At 41.5% G+C, this 21,560-nt stretch overlaps 1 protein-coding gene across 1 annotated transcript in view; it reads right to left on the bottom strand.

Annotated features, from left to right (window-relative positions):
- STK39 (serine/threonine kinase 39) overlaps positions 1-21,560 on the bottom strand; it is a 410,115-nt gene that overhangs the window by 226,466 nt on the left and 162,089 nt on the right. The window contains exons 11-14 of the mRNA XM_066575910.1: positions 19,030-19,152; positions 18,903-18,938; positions 11,530-11,589; positions 8,839-8,906 (exon numbers count right to left, since the gene is read on the bottom strand). Coding sequence (XP_066432007.1) covers positions 8,839-8,906; positions 11,530-11,589; positions 18,903-18,938; positions 19,030-19,152 — 287 coding nt within the window. The remainder of the gene's footprint in view (positions 1-8,838; positions 8,907-11,529; positions 11,590-18,902; positions 18,939-19,029; positions 19,153-21,560) is intronic.

The following is a 21,560-nucleotide window of genomic DNA, read 5'->3' as shown; positions in this document are numbered from 1 at the left end:
GCAGTATTTTTGGCAGGATCCTGGTGCTTTCCTGTCCTGACTGGTGATGATGGATGAGACTTGATTTTTTTTGCATGATGCCGAGTCAAAAGGGCAATCAAAAGAATGGAGACACAGTGGTTGCCTGCATCCAAAGACATTCAAAGTGTAGAAGTCATCATCTAAGGTGACAGTGTCAGTCTTCTGAGATAAACATAGGTTATTGCTGCTGGACTGCCTTCCAAAGGTAGTGGTCAATTACTGGGAGGTTGGGGGTGGCTTACACACAACATGGAGAAGATGAAGCAGGAGGTACAGAGGTGGGAGATGTACACGGTAGGCAGAGTGGAAAAGTGTGGGGTGTATGACAGATCATAGTCCAGGCATGCAGTGGGAGGGGAATGGGGCCGGCATGTTATTGGGGATGAGGGGAGTTAGTTCAGGAGACTTGGCATGCTTCTTTGAAGAGGTACATTTTCATAACACTTCTGTATAAATCAAGGAGTTATTGAAGTGAAAAGGGTACAGAAAGTTGACCCAAGGTGTTGTGTTCTTGTACAACAATGACTCATCAGTGGCCATCGCCCATAACAAGCAGTCTGACTGGGCTTTGAGATGCTACATTCTCCTCATTCATCTGATCTGGTGCCCTCAGGCTACCATTTGTTTTCTAATTTGAAGAAACACCTAAAATTTGGCTCCATTCTGATGTAATTGCAGCAGCAGATCCCTGCTTTGCCATCCAAACAAAGCAATTATATCTGGATTGGTTGAAAGGTTGCAATGCCACAGTCAGAGGTGCATTGATATCCGAAGAGACTATGTAGAATAACTGAAATTTCATAGACCCATGTCAATTTCTTTTGGTCAAAGCCAAGCACTTATCAGCACCTCCTTGTAAGACAATCAGTAGAAAATGTAATATCCAGCATCTTAAATATCGATTAAAACCATTTGTTTATTGATTACATTCTAAAAACTCCATTGGCAGGAAGGCAAGACATCTTACACGTTTCATGCCAAAATGCTGTTAATGTTAAGCCATGATTAACAGGACGTTTGCTTGAAACGCATAAGCAGTCTTGCTTTCCTGCCAACGGAGTTTAGAAATGTAATCAATAAACCAGTGGTTTTAATCGATACTTCTGGTGCTGGATACTATGTTTCCCAGTGGATTTCACGCCATATCTGTCTATCCACCAAAGATCTGTGCAGCCTTCCAGTAGCTTTTAAAGCCGAACTGTAGAGTCAAAGATCCTCACAGGGGTGAGTTGACTTTATGTATTTTTTACCGTAAGACATATCTTTTAAGTGGGACTGAGATGCAGTACCAGTCACAACTCATAGACTTCATACGACGTGTTACCTGGTATTGCAGTGGGTTGCTGTGCTACAGTAATTACCATGGTCCTTATCATTGTGCTAAATGTTTGGGGTTCCTAAAATTGGACCCGAAACAATTACACACTGGGGTCTATCATAAGGATGTTCGTCTAGGATAGGTAATCCACATCATATCCTGAAAAACCAGTTGACACACATTTAATATCTACTGAAGCAATTATTGAAAAAATTTGCAAACAATTTCTATTCTCTAACAGTTTTTGACCCAAATTAGATCTGGTGGTTTTTCACCAAGGAACATTAAACCAAGATATGATTGATAAAAGTAAATTACCTCTTCCATTTTGGGCTGACAGACAGTCGCGGGGGTCAGGCTTAAAGTGGTTATCGGAGATAAAATATTTTTTTACAAATACTTCTCCCAGTCTGCAAACATAATAAAGAGCTCATACGCACCGCTCACCACACCCCACGTGTTCCCCGCTGCCACTCTGAGTCTCAGTTGTGTTGCTTTGTTTACAGTCTGCAGTCAGCCTGTGATGTCCTGTGAACCTGCTGCTGCAGCCAATGATAGAGTTTAATGATGGGATAGCACAGGCTGACTGCAGCCTGCAAACATAACGTCATCAGGGTGACGAGCAAGGAGTGGTGAGTATGAGCTCTATGAGCTTTTTATTGCCTGAGGAGGGAGGAGGAGCACCCAAAATGTTGCTGGTATGGTGGGCCTCCTCCTTGCTCACAGCCTGCAAACATAACATCAGCAGGGGAGCAAGCAAGGAGTTGTGAGTATGAGCTCTTTATTGCCTGAGGAGGAGGGAGGAGCCCCCAAAACACTGCTGTTATGGAGGTCGGAGTGCTTCCACCTTGCTCACTGCCTCTGTAGTCTACTTTTTGGCTTGCAAATTGACTATACAGGCACTAAGGCGATTATTAGTGACAAATGTACAGTATATGTAAGGAGGATTCTTATGTCTATAAAGCATTTGAAGAAATAGAAGTTTGGTTGTTGTTTTTATATAGTTTGCAGCAGTGGAGATGGGCTCCATTGACTGACATAAAGCCCGAGGTGCATCCTTGGTTGTTCTTGTTTGTAATTGGTTAGCTCTTTATTAGGTTTACACACTGGGGGACCCGTAGGTAAAAAATATTTCATTTTGGACAGTTCCTTTAAACATGGGGCAAGCCTTAACACTTTTAGTCTCCAAGGTAGAGGGGGGGGGGGGGAAGCTCCTTCTACAGCCAGTTGCTTTACAGACTGATACAGGATTGTGAGAAGCAGGTGGTGGAAATGGCTGAGTTCCTTAGAAACATGTTGAAGAATTCTTTAAACATTTCTCAGTCTTGCTTATGATATGACACAAAATAGGATTAACAGAAAATTAATTAATGGAGGAAGTATTGTTTTTTTTTTTAGAACTTTCTAGGTTTAGTTTTCCTTTAAGGGTTCTTATAAGTTGTGTATTCTGCTTCCACAGCACACTACGTTTGGCTGCACTTCTCAAGATCATTGAAAAGTCACAGCTGATAATATGCACAGGAGTCTACTGCCTATAACCAATGAGGTGAGATGAAGTGTCCTCCACACTTCATAACAATCCCAATATGTCCCCGCAGTCCGCCTTTGTGGTTGCATTGATGAGGACATCGCTCTAAAACTCAGCTCCTATTAGACAGTCACAATGTTCTTTTAAAAGGCGTATGTCATTTCTCCACCATTGCTGATCAAATCTCCCGGTGAAAAATGCTCTAAACATGCATCTTGTAAAACAGCCATACTTTATTTCTGCCAGAGACGGACTGCTGGAGTGTGAAAGAAACTCATTAAAAATCTCTTACTGTGATCCCACAAAGAAGAAAAAAACCATAATGAAGTATTCAGCAAGTCTACAGCCACTTTCATGTATGACAGCAATTAATCTTGACAATAAGTCATCGGAGAGTATTAATCCTCGTCACACCAAGATATTCAATAAGGTTAAAAAAAATATGTATCTTCCTATTACTGCGGCTTATAGGACAAGAACAAAAAGTGACAAGTAGATTCCATTGTGTCCAGAAATGACAATGGCTTTATGTATATTTATGCTTTTAGAAATGTGGAAATTTAATCTCCTGACTGAATGTCAATTGAAGAGCTTTGTTCGTTAGAAAAGTAACAGATTAAAGAGAGGAAAAAATATTATCTATATAAAATGTGTATTAACCTCAGAAAAGAAGGAAGGTGGAACAATGCCTCTGCAGCGTCACCTATTGGATGGCATATTTGCATATTACCCAGAGGAGCATGAATGGCCTTACAAGTGTCCTCACTCACCTTCTTGGTGCTCTCCCTAAGGAGAGAGGTTACCCATCCTGATTAACCTCAGAAGAAATGACATAAAAGCCTGCTTTTTTAAACAGGCCCCAAAGTTACGTCAACATATCTCAATAGGGTGAGACTGATTCTGGGGCGATTTTAATCCCCCATTCAATCATCCTTAGACACTTCTGGGGGTGAGGAGGAATTTTTATTTTCATAGCAAGGCTGATATACTCCTATATAACCATTAATCATATCTAACTGGTAACATGATTCTATCCCTTTCTGCACCAACTTGTGCTCACACCAAGATGCAATAAATCTATATCAAACAGTAATTAGTCTTTATTTACACTATCCTACCAAAAGTAATTGGACACCTGAGTAAGAATCAAAAGTAGTATATATTAATACTTAGTGGGGCTACTTTGACCTTAATGACATTGGATACTCTCCATGGCCTACTTTCTACTAACATCTAATACCCTTCAGCTGGTATTTCCATCCATTCATCCAGTAAGCGTCTGGCTAGTTTTGTAAAAGAAAGTGGACGCTGTTCATACTTCCTGACCCAACATTCCACTTCGTCCCAGAGATGTACAGTAGGACTCAAATCGGGACTCTGTGCAGCCAGTCCAATCAAGGGACATCCATATCCCCAAACCAATGTAAAACTAGATATGTAAAGCTATATTTGGGACACGGTGATTTGTCTTGTTGGAAGCATTGCTGACCATTCCCAGAGTATTTCCACATTGTAGGCAGCACATTATTATCTAGGATGTCAAAGTACACCTTCATCTTCATGGCTCTTGCCACTACAACCAATAATAGACACCATGCCAAGATAAACATCCCCAGACCATAACGGAACTTCAGCCGTATTTAACTGTTGGAACAACACACTCAGGCAAAAAGCGTTCCCCAGCATCCTCCACACTTAGGTACGTTCATCTAATTTGAAGATGTTGTAGCGTGATTGGTTACTCATTAGAAAGTTCTTCTGTTGCTCAAATGTCCAATGTTGACGCTCCTTGTACCATTGCAGTTGCAAGTTGATGCATCTTCTTTGCGAGAACTCACCAGACGTTTACAGGATGAATCACGTTAAATACCAGCTGAAGTGTATCAGACATCAATAGAAAGTATATTATGGGCAGTATTCAATGTCATTAGGGCCAAAGGAGGCCCCACTGAGCATTAACATATGTGAATATTTGCTACTTTTGATTCCAACTCAGGTGTCCAATTACTGCTAGTGCCTATCTACCGTAACTAAAAGAGTAGATTCAACACAAAAAAGTATATTTATAAAGCACATAGCTCAGTGGCTAGCCAAGTCCTTGGCTCAAATCTGACCAAGGATATATAAACTAATGAATAGATAATAAACACACACTAAAAAAAAACCTCATGTTTTCTTTACATGACGCAATATTATTAACCAATCTCTTACATTGTTTTCTATTTTCCTCCCCTTTTCCTTTCTTTCCCCTTCCCTCTAGTATTTAAAGTGAAGCCATCATCAACTAAGTTATGGTGGTTATAGTTTAGGTGATGTGGAGTCTGGGTAATGGCAAAAATCGATAGAGGAGGCTAGACCTCTTTTTAGAGCACTACAATATTGCAGGATATAGACATTAAATAGCCAGAAGGGTTGTTGATGAGGGGATCTTTTGACTGCCGGACTTGGAGTCAGGAAGGAACCTTCTCTGAACAGTGTTGATCCAGGGATTATTCTGACTGCCATTATGGAGTTGGGAAAGAGTTTTTTCCAACAGAGTGGGGTAAGTTGGCTTCTGCCACATTGGGCTTTTTTTTGCCTTCCTCTGGATCAACACAGTGGTAGCAGAAACAGGCTGAACTGGATTAACAGACTTTTTCAGCCTAACATACTACGTTACAATGTTAACGTATCCAAATAAAAAATCTACTTTGTCAACACATGGGCCAACTTTTTTTTTAAATAAAGTTGTCACGTCTAACACTTATATGGATCCTCTCTAAGGCACTTACGTGGTTCCATCAAGCTGGCCTCCATGTTTCTTCACAAAATGCTTCACTAATGTTTGTCCCAATAATTAAAAAAATATATATTATTGCCTATTCTCATCCTAAAATTTTTGACATAAGCACGTGATAACACCTTTAGTTTAGCAGCTCTATTACCCCTTGATTATAAAAGATCTATCATGCTTTTATTATTTTCCACATACTATAGGTCTCAGCCAGTAGCCTCGGCTGTGCAGTAATCATTCTGGCTTGACATTCTTTATTGAGCGTATTGCTATGGTGCGGCTCAGTAGATGCCGTAAGATTACAGCTGCACATGTTTGGAGAGGATTACGTTTGATTGGAGCCAGCCGCACTGTCATTTTTTTTTTTTTACTATAGATTATTTTCATCACATCCCAAATCCAATTTTTTCTTTACAAAAAGTTATCAAAACTCCCCCCAAAAAATTCTCAAATGATCAAAAATATAGATTATTCTAGAAATATCAATGACTTACGAAGCAACTCATTAGAATCCATTTGCAAATACCTACAGGTATATAAGACTTAAGGAGAAGCACCATTTACTGAAGACAACCATTGCTGTTGGAAAAGACGCCAACAGCAAAAAATCAGCAGATCAAACTCTACGACTCTTCAATCTCTTTATAATTTGTTATGTGTTATAAACAAACTTGTCTGAAAAAGGACAGTTTCGTATCAATCAAAAGCTGATTCAGAGGGCTAGACTGACACTACTATAAATGAACGGCAGATCAAATTAAACTAGTCTGAGACTATAACGCTTGTAAACAGATTTGTCCTCAATAAGACACTAACAGCATCCATCAAGAAGAAATGTGCGAAATCAAAATCCCAAATGGAATATAGCAGACTTCCAGCGCTTCATACTACAAGGTGACCCTTTGGGGTTACTTTGAACCAAAGCTCGGTAATGCAGTGAAGTTCCCATAACTGATAACACGCCTCCCTTGACAACACACAGTACTTGTACAGATGTATAACAGATGTATAACAAGTCCATTATAGGTATTGAGTTTTTAGAATCTCTACAGATAATGCAAAATTCAGGTTATTTAGTACATTTCAGATCGACATTTGAATCTCAACACATTTTCAAATTCCCCTTCTCCATAAGTTGATGTAAAATTGCAGCATTACTGCTACATGCGCTGTGCTTGATATGCCCCCCCTACGGAATAAAGTTGTATGACACCTTGTGGCCATCACCAAAAAACTTAACCATGGCCCATGACTGTGCAGTAATGGCACAATTTTGATGTCATTCCCGGGTGATGCCATAGAGCCATAGCCTTACTGATTACTATATTGGCAAAGACTCTTGTATAAAAAAGACAAAAATATTACAGAGGTGATATCTATTTTGGACTAACCTGAAACATTATTTATGCAAGCTTTCAAGGCTACTAGTCCTCTTTGTCAGGCCTGATAAAAAGGCCGGGTTGCCTCGAAAAGCTTGCATATATAATTTCTCTGGTTAGCCAATCACCGCTAAAATAAAGGGTTAGGCAAAAGTCTGGACACACCTGTTTAATTGGTATAATAATGAGAAAATTAACTTCCAATGTGTGAAAGTATTAATTGGAAGGGAGGCTGCAATTTTTGCTGGAAAATACATTTTCGGCAGCCATTTTGAAAACCGCCATATTAAATTCAGCTCAGGTTTTTCAAATGAGAAGGGAGTCATGTGGTATATCAGTCTTGGCTAGAATTGACTCAAAACACACTAGAATTATTAGTGTAGCCCTATCTTCTTTAGTTGTTTAGGAGTTCAGCGAAGGAAAAGTTTCACAAAGTTCTTTACATGAGGTGTTCAATTTGTCCACCATTCTGCTGGATGCACATGGCTAAACATTTATTCCAGTCTTCGCCAACATGCCAAAGAACAGAAGCTGATACTTCTTCACAGCACTGTAGGATTTGCTGTTTTAGGTGAATCACAATGAGTACTTTTTCTGCATACACAAGAAACTTTAAATGGTCCCTGAGATATGTGTTGGGGTCCAGGAGGAGGATGGCCACCAAGATCACTAGACTTAAAGGGGTTGTCTCGCGGCAGCAAGTGGGGTCATACACTTCTGTATGGCCATATTAATGCACTTTGTAATATACAGTACATCGTGCATTAATTATGAGCCATACAGAAGTTATTCACTTACCTGCTCCGTTGCTGGCGTCCCCGTCGCCATGGATCTGTCTAAATTCGCTGTCTTCTGGCGTTTTTAGATGTGCTTGCGCAGTTCGGTCTTCTGCCTGGTGAATGGGGCCGCTCGTGCCGGAGAGCTGGTCCTTGTAGCTCCGCCCCGTCACGTGTGCCGATTCCAGCCAATCAGGAGGCTGGAATCGGCAATGGACCGCACAGAGCCCACGGTGCACCATGGGAGAAGACCCGCGGTGCATCGTGGGTGAAGATCCCGGCGGCCATCTTGGAGAAGGAAGAAAGAAGTCGTCGCAGAGCGGGGATTCGGGTAAGTAATATATATATATATATATATATATATATATATATATATATATATTTTTAACCCATCCCTTGGGTTTGTCTCGCGCCGAACGGGGGGCCTATTGAAAAAAAAAAAAAAACCCGTTTCGGCGCGAGACAACCCCTTTAACACCTTTGGAATTCTATTTTTTGCGGACATATAAATTCTCTTGTGTATGCAGAAAAAAATACGCAGTAGGGATGTTTCTGAGTCAATTCTAGCCAAGATTGACACATTACATGGTGCCCGAAGCTGAATTCAATATGGCAGACTTCAAAACATCTCTTCCACCAAAAAATCCAGCCTCCCTCCCAATTAATACTTTCATGTATTGGAAGTCAATTTTCTGACTATTACACCAGTTAAATTGTGTGTCCAGACTTTTGCCTTGCCCCTGTACTTTTGTCTTTTTCTGTAAGAGTATTTATAATCATAGATTTTTGGTCTACTTTGGCAAAGCAAAGTCCTATAAAGCCAACAATGCAGTATCTTCAAGCTAGCGCAAACTAGTAAGGTCTGCTCTTCTGTAACTATTTCCACCATACATACTGTATTCTATGCATAATACACAGATACATGCAGACATAAATTAGATGATTATCACACAAGACAACAAGTTACCAGAGCTCGAAGACCCAATGTGAACCAACTTCAGAATATATAGTAATATAGCATTTGAAGAAACAGTATTTCTTACCTTAATCTTAGAACAAGATTAATAGCAGATGGATTTCTGTTATCTGGATGGCTTTCATTGGATAGTGCCTACAATACATAAAATGAAGGATACTTCAGGTACATGTGGCAATAATCGGGTTACTAAGCAAAACTATTTCTTAAACCTACTGTCCAGTCTGAGGAGAACCAAATGGAGTACATCAAGAACAGGTGGGGCAGCAAAATGAAAACAAGTAAATACTCATCTTTGCTCAATGCTTTTATTGCATGGGGAACAGAGGCAGTAGGGGATTTCATGTGGAAATCAGTTATTAGAAAGCAAACAGGGTGGGGGCGGTAAGGAGGTTCAGGGGTAGAGTTTCTATGTGATAAGCAGGGTGGAAGGTGTGGGGAGCCATAAGGAGGGGTGGGGGACTAGGTCAGGGGAATTGGTATGCTTCCCTGAAGAGGTGCTTTTTTAAGGCGCATCTGAAATTTCGTGCCTCGGGAATTGTCCGGATGCTTTGTGGTAGAGCGTTCCAGAGGATGGGTGCTGCTCTGGGGAAGTCCTGGAGGCGAGCATGTGAGGTTTGTATTAGAGGGGTGTTTAGTCTGAGTGTGTTAGCGGATCTGAGCAAGCAGGCTGGGTGGTGTATGGACAGGAGGGAGGTGATGTATGGTGGTGCAGCACCATGCAGAGCTTTGTGGGTGAGGTTGAGCAGTTTAAATTTAGTTCTGCAGTGGATGGGCAGCCAAAGCAGGGACTGGCATAGTGCAGAGGCGTCTGAGTAACGGCTGGATAGAAAAATGAGCCTAGCTGAGCCTATCTGCCGCATTTAGTATGGAATGGAGTGAAGCGAGTCTGGTGCGGTGGAGGACAATGAGAGTGAGCAGTAGTCAAGTCAGGAGTGGTTGAGGGTGACCAAGAGTGTCTTTAGTGTATCCATGGTGAGGAACGGACGTATTATTTTCAGTGCCTAGCCTGACCAGCACCCTCCGTGCCAGAGTATCCTGGATGAGTCATTCGAAGAACTGTTACAGCTGTTTGAATAAACAGTTTAGAGTAAATGATGATGTGGGCCATATATCATGAAGTCCCTATATGCCATCTAGTTCCTGGTAAGTCCTGTCACTGGGCCTTTGCCCACTACTTCCTCTCCCACTGTCTACCAGTTGGAGAGAGGCGCAAGTTTCGAAGCAATTGCAACAAGCAATTTCACAACCTGCCCAAGGTTTTGCCTGCCACTCAGGCTTTGTCACATATTTGTCATTTGCTGTGCCTGTGCACTCCCTTTATTTACACTAAATTGACATCTAATTCTTGTTCAGCTCAGTGTAAGGGCACCTCATAATATCCTTTTCTCATATTGTTACCTTAAGGAAGTGGTAGTCTAAAGTTAGAGTGATATTGGCCGCCCTGAGACTGGGTAGCCTCTACAAGCAGCTACTGTGATGCAAGTATGAAAAGAATGTCAGGGTTGAATATAGCTCTGATATCATAAAAGGACACAACAAAAAAAAAACTCGCTCCGTAGCACAAAAAGAATTACTAACATAGTTTTTGCTGTACAAATTACTAGAATGCCCAATAAATATATAGGATTAAGACTTAACTTTTAATATATCCGCTAAATAGATGTACGGTGCACCGCAGGTTCAAAGACACAATCTAAATTCATCACACCACATTAAAACCTTATTTAATCAGGGTACCTGCCCTTAAAATAGTGACCCCAACCTTCACACTGAATTTTGAGGTGTTTTCCCAAAATCAACTTGTATCACCTATCCATAGGATAGGTGAAAAAGTCTTAACATTTAGGGTTTCACCACTGACATTCCCACCTATCCTGAGAACGGGGGTCCCGTGTCTTCATTCCTTCTCACTGTGGGCTCACTGGTTCCTCCCAAAGTAAGGATGAGATTAAATGGAGTGGTGGTTAAGCATACTTGGTGACCCTCCATTCATTTCAATGGTGCTATCAGAAACAGCCAAGTACAAGCGCAGAGCTATCGACAATAGTCCCACTGAAGGTGAATATAGCAAGACCATACATACTAGACCATTACTCCATTTGTGAGCCCACAGTGAGGAGGAAAAGGAGCCGAGGGGCATTGGATCCCTGATTGGTGGGGGTCTCAGTGGTGAAACCCACATTGATCAGACTTTTATTACTGATCCTATGGATCGGTGATAAATTCGATTTTGGGAAAAACCCTTTAACGTTTTTGAGTTTATTTTCTACATTAATGAGGGAGATGAAAACACCACCACTTTCACTCATGCTTACCAGTGGGTGGATGGGGCCCAGCACACAGTGACAGAACTAGGCTTTCTGTCAAGCTTCAGTTTGGTGCCCCTCCAACACAACGTAATACATACAAATCCCCATTCATGCATTAATTTGTAGATCAGCGGCCCAATCTTCAGCCTACTCTTCTTTCTCCATAATATAAAATGAATTGGCTGACAGACTTATATGATTTCCCATTATTATTAAAAATATGCCATAAACTTTTGCTGCCGGTGCTCCTCCCTCCGCCAAATCGGAACTCAGCGCAAATGCCTCATCAGCCCCAGATTCTGCATGCTTATGGATTTCTTTTCACCCTTTTTCACACTCCATTACCACCATTTGATTCATGATAGAAAGGAATTCCTACGTTACTCTTGTGCTATTCGATCATTAAAAGTTGATGAAAACATAATGCGCTGCTGGTTTTTGGTTACCTGAGTATCCTGTAGATTTAGGTTTTGCAATCTTGTCTGTGTATTGCTGTCTGTGGAAGTCTAGAAGGAAAGAACAAAAGAATCTAGGTTCATACAATAAATATATCACTGTTATGCTGTTTGACAGGTACCAAATAATAATCTCCATTTTTCTATTGAAGCTGCAATACAAAAATTATTCATTACTGGCATGGACCTGTTCTCCGCAGGCTTATGAGCATCTCTAACATGACAGCTAGATGTTGGAAATGGAAACATACTGTATTATTATGTAGCTAAAATAATGGATAAATGCAACATGTCTTCAGGTGAGAACATTGGGTGAGCAAATACAGAATTTTAAAGGGAATGTATAAGCTTAGAAAAAGTAAAAAACTGCAAAAGAAATGTGAAACAGCGCCATTCTTGTTTATGGGTTGTGTCTGGTATTGCAGCTCAGCCCCCACAGTGGTGATATCAATATGGGTAGTTTTATACCACTGCAGTGAGGTATGAAGCCAAGAAAGCAAATACCATTGGTGACTATTGATACAAACATAATTATAGATTGATGTTTTTATCCATATGTATGTTGGAATGTTCTTTAAGAAAGGTTTTATTTAAGAACTGAGTTGGAATAGAAGGAAGCCGAGGGGCATAAAACAAACACAAAAAAAGACCACAAGCTATTTAAAAGTTTTAGATAGTATAGTGCAAAGGCTTGTGATAATGGGTTACCTATTAGGGGAAGGAGTGCAAAATTCACCCACTTTTCTGATCTAGGATGTTCAACCATAAAACTAAATAGGAACCTGAAAATGGCTAAAAAGATCCTGTGGGCGAGAAGGAGAAGAAGAGAGGAGTAAAAAATAAAGGGAAGAAAGCAAGAAAGAGAAAAGGGAAGAGAAAAAAAAGAAAAAAAAAGTGGGGGTTGGGGGGGGGGGGGGGGTCGAGAGGGTGGAAGAAACTCCTTGCCGAGCAGGAATCTGGCTCAACAGACTAAATCTCACAGGAAGTCGGCATTATCGGCTAAGAGATGAAATTCCACCCAGTAAAGAAAATTTTTTTACAAAAACGTTCATAAGAATCATGTAGGGTGGAAGTAAGGTCCTCTGTGTACAGATCGTCATTCATTTTGAAGAACCAAAGAGCCATAGAGGGAGAGGTCTCCTTTGTTCCAGAGTTAAGACATGCAAGCTCTAGCTGTCATCACTAGATGGCGCAGCAGGGAGCGTTTATACACCACCACAAGAGTCTGCCAGTGATGCATAAGAAGAAGCGCAGGCCCCAGAAGAAATCAACGGACTACTAACTAAATGTATAAGTTTTCAAACCTTTTTTTTTTTTTTAACCTTATGGTAGGATATTCCCATAATTAACATTTATCACCTATCCACGAGATAGATAATAAATATCTATTCGCTGAGGGTCCCACTGTGGAGACCCCCACTGACCATGAGTATAGGTGGTCTCATGTTCTCCCTTCCAGTTCACTGCACCCCCTGCATTGAGAAAGATCTTGAATAAACTGGTGGTCGAATAAGCCCACTACTGCCCTCCATTCAACTCTATAGGCCTGACAGAAATAGTTGAGCACTGCGCTCTAGTCTATTGTGCCATCGGACTAGCAGATACCAACAGAGGATACAGCAGACTCATAGTTAAGAGTCGAATAGTTGAATTCACAAGGGGATCACTTTGCCCATATCTAGCCACCTTCCTCTCTTCTCTCAGCGGTGACCGAAGGCTGCCATGTATACCTACTCGGCAAACTGACAGTCACTGGTGAGAAGAGTGTGGGAGGCTGCAGAGAAAGACATAATTAGTCCTAGTATGGACTTTCCTCCTATAGTACCCTGGGTGCCATAGCATGCAAAACATTGCCATCATTAACTACAAATAGAAGACATTACAAAATAAATTTCTTTGTAGGACCAGGCACACGTTTTTCTACAGACACAAATTTAGGGACATTTCCTAAAAAGAAAGGCACATGTTTTTGCAGACAAATCTCTGGCATGTGAATGGCGCCTTTTATTCTACAATGTATCCATCCATAGATCTCAGTAATATCTCCCTTTGTGGCCGTGTCTTGGTATACCCCTAACGTCGGTCCATGTAAATGGCTTTTATTCACTGACTCCTATTAATATTCATGCAAAGAGAAAAAAAAAACTTTTAAGACTCTGATTACTCAATTTCCATGTCCATTTTGTAACTACTCAACCAATATCGGCTTTTATAGTGGTAATTGCATCGTAATTTCAGCACCAGCAGGATCCTCTATCTCTGTAATTTATCTGGTGTCTTTTCTATAGAACAATCATGTATCATTTCATTTTCTTTAATAATTAAAAGGCGTAATGTCCTTATCAATGCTCGCTGTATGCTTCTGGTTGCTTAGTCATTCATGACTGTCGGCGACCCTTAAGGCCCCCTTCCTCCATGTTTTTCGGTTTTGCACTGCTTCTTTCAGTTGTGTTATATCCATGCCAGTATTAGCTTTGACAGTGTAGTGGCCTGGAGGGTCCTTCAGAATACTCACAATTAGAGATGAGCGAACGTACTCGGTAAGGCCGATCGAGCACCGCGATTTTCGAGTACTTCACTACTCGGGTGAAAAGTACTCGGGGGCGCTGTGGGTGAGCGGGGGGTTGCAGAGGGGAGTGGGGGGGAGAGGGAGAGAGAGAGAGCTCCCCCCTGTTCCGCGCTGCTACCCCCCACTCCACCACACCTCCCCCCCGCCCCACAGCGCCCCCGAGTACTTTTCACCCGAGTAGTGAAGTACTCGAAAATCGCGGTGCTCGATTGCGAAATTGGCCTTACTGAGTACGTTCGCTCATCTCTACGCACAATCATTTGTCCTGTAACACCTAGCTATGAGCTCCTAGAAGGCATAGAAGGTGTCACATGTTGGAAAACCCCTGTTTTCCCCTTTCTTCTCAAAACTAAGGCTAACTGCTTGGCAACAGCTGTCTGCTTATTGGCTGCTTGTCATGCTATCTCTGATTGGTAGAGGGGGGTGGCGTTAGCTCCCAGAGCCGGAAAATATCAGGTTGAGACAGGATGTTAGGGGGAGGAGTAGAAAAAGTGCAGGAGTGAGACAGGAAGAGAAGGGAGTTGGAGGCAGAACAGGGAGAGAGTCAGGAGGAGGTGGTCGTCAAAGGAGGAAGTGTGAGAGCAAGTCAGTGGAATGAGAAGCATCAATGTATGTTCTAAGTGAGGAAGTCAGGATTATCCAGCATCCTTACCAACCAGCAGTGTGAAGGAGAGTATTTAGGTTAGCTTTTCTACTGAAAAAATTAGTTACAGTGAGTCCCCGTTGAAGTCAAAGCCAGGGAAAGTAAAGAGGCCCATTTTATATTCTACTTTGCTACTGCCTAATAATCATCCAGTAAGCCCAACAGATAACTAGGACTGTGGGAGTTATACTGAAGAAGCCTCTAGAGCCAAATAGAGAGCGTTGAAGAGTAAACTGTATTCTATTGTTTTCAACTGTCAAGTAACGGGCCATCTCACTACCAAGTCTTAATCTCTGCGAAATTACTGCAAGACTACTGTTGTGTTTACTTTGAATGCAAAGCTAAAGTAAATCTGTGCAGTTTTAGCTTACTAAAACAAAGCTACAAGGACTCGTGTCTTTTATTCCGTCCCTAATTACCAGGATCCCGAATGAAGTGCTGGCATCCCGTGACAAACCACCGGTAGAAACCATAAATGACAAAAACCCTTTGTGCCACTGTGCAACGATCAAGCCAGGCACCTTGTTGCAATTATTGGGAGAGGTTACAGAGCCACCCGTGACAACCATCATTCCTACCGGTGGTCTTCCCCACTTTGGAGTGCAGCGGTCGAACGCTGCAACAGTATCAGCCATCGAGTTCTTTGGCGGCTGGGTCTTCTTTTGCCACTGATCTGTCCAAGCATTATAGATTTTTCTAGCAACTCTGTTTGCATTACATGGCTAAAATCAGTAAGTTTTACATGGGGAATAGCATAGTCTACTAAGCAATTCCATACTTTTTCTTTGGTATAGTGACATAAGCCCTTTAGAAGGAGGCTAAAAGGACACCCTTTTTGCTTGTGTTGGGGTAATTTAATTCATGGATATGTTTAGCATGTATGTTGGGAGATTTCCTGTGGTACACACTAAGTTTATATCACAAATGTTATGTGAATATATCTTTAAATATAGTAAAAAGAAAAAAAATGCAATTCTGACATTTTTGAGATGGGGTCTTGTTTTTATGACACACACCGAGGCAAAAAGACACAATAACTTTACTGGTTGGGTCGGCATGATTATAACAAAACCGAATTTATATATTTTATTTTTTTTTTAAGTAAAAAAAAGCTAAACAAAATACAAAACTATCTTTGAGAAAAAAATTCTGCCGCCATCTTCTGACTGCCATAACCTTTTTATTTTTCTGTTGATATAGCTATGTGAGGGCTTATTTTTCTGTGGGACGTTCTGTAGCTTCTATTAGTACCATTTAGGGGACAATTGACCTTTAGATCACCTTTTATTTAATTATTTCTTGGAGATGGGGTGACTAAAAGAAGGGAAATTCAGTTTTTTTTTTTTTTGATGATGTTCACTGTGGAGGATAGATAATGCATTACTTTAACAGATCTGGCTTTTACAGATATCAAATATAGTTACATAGTAGCATAGTATATTAGGCTGTAAAAAGTCCATCTAGTTCAGCCTATTACCGCACAAATGTTGATCCAAAGGAAGGCAAAATGCCCCAAATGAGTTTTTTTTTTAATTTTGATTCTCTTATTGTAATATACGGAAATGTTTTTTTTTTTTTTTAAAGCTTTTATTATCCTTTATTGTATACAAGAATAACTTTTTTTTTAAATGTTGTTTATTTTTAAATCCCTAAGGGGGCTTGAACTTACAATCCTTTGATCACTTATAACATATACTGCAGTACTTCAGTAGTGCAGGACATGGTATTTCTGCTGGCACTGTAATAAGAAATGCTCTGGTAGCATGGCTACCATGTCGACCCACGGGCAGTCTGCAATCACATTGCAGGGGTGGAGCTGATGGGGCCCCTTCCGTGGGCTAATGGCTGGAATTCAACAGACAGATTTTGTTGACCGGTTGTTAGCTTTATGAAATGAAGGGGGCTCCACACCCACATACTTGTATTCCCTCAGTTGTACAGGGGTTAAAGAGGACCTGTGCATACTAACTGATAAAATATCTTAATTCAGGGAGTCATGATTCTCGGGGGCCCAAACAGTTAAATGACGAATGTAGCTCTGTTATATCTGCATATTAACAAGACTAATTTATTGCTACCGTACTTATATTATTCAAGTCGAAGAACTGTGGTAGCCCGATATTACCGTAGCGCAGGCACTAATCATAAATTCCCTGGAAACTGCCCTATAAACACATAATGTATAGCACTATACTTTAAGTATTTGGGCGGCATTGTTGTCAGTGCACAACCTTGCTCTGATTATTTGTTGCATTGTGTTGGGTTTTCTTAAGTGATTACATTAGTAAAGTAGTTTATGAAGTAATTTACAACTTTCATTCTAAGTACTTTGCATTTTATGGAAAGATCAATATTCTTTCATATCCTCCAACCTATAATTCATATATAGTCCTCAAATAACTGATAATAAAATGGAATGAGAATGAAAATCCTGTTTATTCTAGATCTTTTTTTGTTCCATTTTTCTATAACTTCAGATGAGGGAATAGCATCGGGCTCTTTGATCCAGTGTTGATTCTGTCCTGACTACTTGCAGAAAACTACATAGGGACGAAAAACCGGACGGAACCGGAATGCAACCATAGAGTTCAGTATGTGACATGGAGACCTCTTTAGTGCTTGTCAGTATTTTAAATTGTTCTTCTCACTTTTTGAACCAGGTGAAAAGACTGACAGGGATGGAAACTATGTGAAAAAAAGATATGACTATGTGTTCAAAGAGGTCTCCGTTTCACATACTGACCCCTATGCTTCTGTTTTGGTTTTATCATGCTTTTCAACTGTCACGGCAGACATCACCCTGGCAGTCAGGGGCCACATCATGCTACAGTAGTGCTAACTCTGTAATGGCATTCCCCTCATCTGCCAACTTTGCAAACTTGTGCCAGTTCAAAACTAGGGTCAGCAACGCTATCTTTTCTCCTTAGGGAGAGCAACTAGATGGTGAGTGAGTGAGGAGACTTATAAGGCCATTCATGCTCCTCTGGATAATATACAAATATGGGAGATGGAACAATATCTCTGCAGTGCCACCTATTGGAAGGCAGCATTCCTTCAAGTCAATGTTAGACTCTTTAAACACGCCTTGTAACAACGACTGGGAATTGAAAGCAAAACCAGAATCCTGCTGCACACTGATGAAGGGCAAACACCCTGAAACAGCTGTCTGACAATGGAGTCTGGCTTTGCTTTCAGTTCCCAGTCACTGTTACGAGGCTTGTATAAAAAGTCTAACATTGCCACCTATTGGAAGGCAGCATTCCTTCAAGTCAATGTTAGACTTTTAATACAAGCCTTGTAACAATGACTGGGAATTGAAAGCAAAGCCAGACTCCATTGACAGACAGCTGTTTCAGGCTGCTTGCGCTTCACCAGTGTGCAGCAGGATTCTGGCTTTGCTTTCAATTCCCGGTCATTGTTACAAGGCTTGTTTAAAGAGTCTAACACTGACTTGAAGAAATGCTGCCTTCCAATAGCTGGCACTGTGGAGGTATTGTTCCATCTCCCTTATTTACAGTTCAGAACTAGTCTCCCTGGATCTCTTCCCTGTACCCACCTTCTGTCACCCAACTAACTGCCTACTCACCCTGCACCCCCATGGTACCATCCATCCCCACACCTACCCCAGTGAGCAGCTAACTCCTTTCCATAGTACCAATGGATCTCAGTGTTGCAAACTGCAATATCCAGGATCTGGGCTTCCAAACAAGCATGATGCACATATCTCGTAATCAGAGCTAGTAGCCGCTGGGTATAGAATTTGGCTTCTGAGCCAACTCCATACACCCTTCATGACTGCAAGTTTCTGTCTTCTTTTTGGACAAAAATAAAGTGATGCAGATCAGCCTTTTCTCTTCGTAAAAAAAAAAAAAATGGAAACTGGATGGAAACCTCAGCAATGAGCTGGGGTCCAGTTTAAATCAATGGCGAGTATACTACATCCATTTTTTCCCGTTTTTCTGCTCTTACGATGGAACAGAAAAATGGGAAACTCTAAAGTAAATCCCAGCATGATTCTCTATGTATACATTGTAAAATAGTGTTCAAAGGTGGATGAGTGAATAATGGTAGTAGATCGGGCTTCAACCAGATTCAAGACATGAAAGAACATAAAGTACCAGATAGAACTAAGTTGAACCTCTGCCATCTTACCTCTGCATTTTCATTGTCGTCATTAATTCTTCTTGGCTATACAAAAAAAAAAAGAGAGAAACCAGATGAAGCCCCAATATACATACATAGAGGCACACGCTGCAGTAGGAATATCGTACCACATCACCTTCTCTATAGATAGGGAGTCTTTATATTCAGGGCTTTTTTCGTCCAATTCATCATCGCTCCATTCCCAGTCTCCGTCTTCTGTTTTATGGAGGTGGCCACTTGAGCCAGGAACTCTTCTAACCTACCAAGACATATCAGCTTTGATTTATTAATCATCATCTCATTAAAATAGTAATAAACTTCATGTATATTGATGGTTGTACTTTGGAGAATTTACAAATTATGTTATTGAGGATACGGACACTATGGCGGGTTTACCCTTGCTCAGGATGCTGCTCCAATACATGGCCGATACCAGAGATTGGCTCTTGTTGTGGCGGACCCAACATGTCCATATATTACATAGTTAGCCAATTATTTGTATGGCTAATTAGAGCTTCCTTCGCCAATGATAGCTGATTGTCGTTAGTCTGACTTCAATTTAAAAAGTGATTGTTAATTTACAAAACTCATTTTAAAATATCCCAACTGGGGCACCGAAGTTAAATGCGTTGCCCGAGATTAGAAAAATATGGTTTTCGTCCAAAAAGAGCGCCACACTTGTCCAGTGGTTGTGTCTCATACTGCAGCCCAATGTCACTGAAATGAATGGGTCTGCGCTGCACACAATTCATGTGGACAGGTGGGCTGTTTGTTTTAGAAGGAAGCAGCCATAGTTTTCCAATTCTGGACATTCCATCTGACAGAAGAGGGTCCATTGTTCAGGACCCTAATTTAATTGCTAGTGTGAGGAACGGCTACTATGAATTTCTCACACATCAGGGGAGCAAATAAGGCAGTGCACTATATAGAAAGACCAATGATTTAAAGAAGTACTATGTAATGCTCTGTGGTGGTGCTGTGAAGACTTACACGCTTCCTGTAAGGTTCTCCATAAACTGCATCTGACCCGGAGTACCCAGCAGTGGGACATCCTGTAATCAGCATTTACAGGGGGGGAGACAAAAATACGGAAACACCATAGGAAATGCATGCCTTAAAATTTGTCTCTACTTGTTTTATTGAACGTAACTTGAAGCTTCTGAGACCCAATGCAAAATCTGTAACAGGGCCCCCACCTATAATGCTTTATTCATAGTACTGAGCTCCCTATATGGAGAGGAGAGGCCTTATGGGGCCCCTAAGGCTCCTGGGCCCTGGTGCAACTGCATCCTCTGCATCCCCTATAGTTATGCCCCTGATCCCATGTAACGTAAGTGTAGGTAATATGACACAGATACTGCTGGGCAGAAGTGAAGATCTGCCTGAGCAACAAGGTTCCATTGGTCAGGTTTGAGCCACTCAGCTGCTGTTACCAGCTGGTCCCAAAACCACCCAGGGCAGGGCAAGAGGTGAAGTAAACACAAATTTTGTGGCTTAGCTCTCAGCCAAGCAGGGGTCACATGGGCAGTTCAGTGCTAATGGGTAAAATCTCAGGCATTTCATACAGTGTTTCCATATTTTTGTCCACTCCTTGTAATTGATGGACTTTTCAAAAAAAACAAAAAACAGGGTTGTCCAAAAGTGACAAACCCTTTAACTAAGGGGCCAATCAACAGGCTATAATTTGCTATTTGTGACGCTATATTCATATAACATTAGTGATGTATACTTAGCGTGTACCACAATAAAGCTCCCAACATACATGATAAACATATCCATGGGATTAAATTAGCCCAATACAGGCCAAAGGGGCATTCTTTTGGCTTCCTTCCAAATGGACTGTTATTGGGTCATTGAGTGATGACTCTGATGGGCTGAGCTGCGACGCTCAAGAACCAATCCCAGGCAGCGCTTCCTGGAGGCGGGGAATTTGAACCCCTGAATTGGGAGCACTGAGAGAAAACTACAAACAAGTACCAGGGGCCTGCAAAGAAGATGCAGTGGAGGTGATGTATTTGTTTTTTTTTTATGTAGCTAGGGCTTATTTTCGGAGTAGGGCTTATATTTTAAGCCACCCTCCATCCCCACGAAAATCCCGGCAAACAAGTGCTACAAAATCACGATATCACCATGAGAAAATGCAGCGATATCACACAGACCACTGATGCGATATCAGTGACAGTTTCTCGCAGCAATATTGCGTCGGCCGTGTGAAAGAGGCCTTAATTGGCCTGTGTAGACCAGTGTCAATTTAGATGATCGACACTTGTGAAATGTCCACATCACCCTGTGCAAAAAGGTGTTTAACCACATCATTAGGGCTTATTTAGACTACCGTATATCGGCTGGGTTTTCACGCCAAGCCGATATACGGTGTCCTTGTCTGCAGAGGGAGGAGGCTGGAATAGCCAGGAGCAGGAACTGAGCTCCCACCCTTTCCCCGCCCCTATTTGCAATGGGGGCGGGACAGGGTGGAGCTAAGGGCCGGTACTTAGCTCCACCGCCATCTTGTCCCCTCCTATTGTAAATTGTGGCAAGGGGCAGAGAGGGGGCCGGAGCTCAGTTCTTGCTCCTGGCTCTTCCATCCTCCTCCTTCTGCAGACAAGGACAGTGTATATCGGCCGGGCGTGAAAACCGAGCTTATATACGGTCGTCTAAATAAGCCCT

Source organism: Eleutherodactylus coqui, chromosome 8 (assembly GCF_035609145.1).
Source record: "Eleutherodactylus coqui strain aEleCoq1 chromosome 8, aEleCoq1.hap1, whole genome shotgun sequence".
NCBI lineage: Eukaryota > Metazoa > Chordata > Amphibia > Anura > Eleutherodactylidae > Eleutherodactylus > Eleutherodactylus coqui.
The sequence above is the reverse complement of the archived record's forward strand: the minus strand, read 5'-3'. Positions and strand labels throughout refer to the sequence as shown.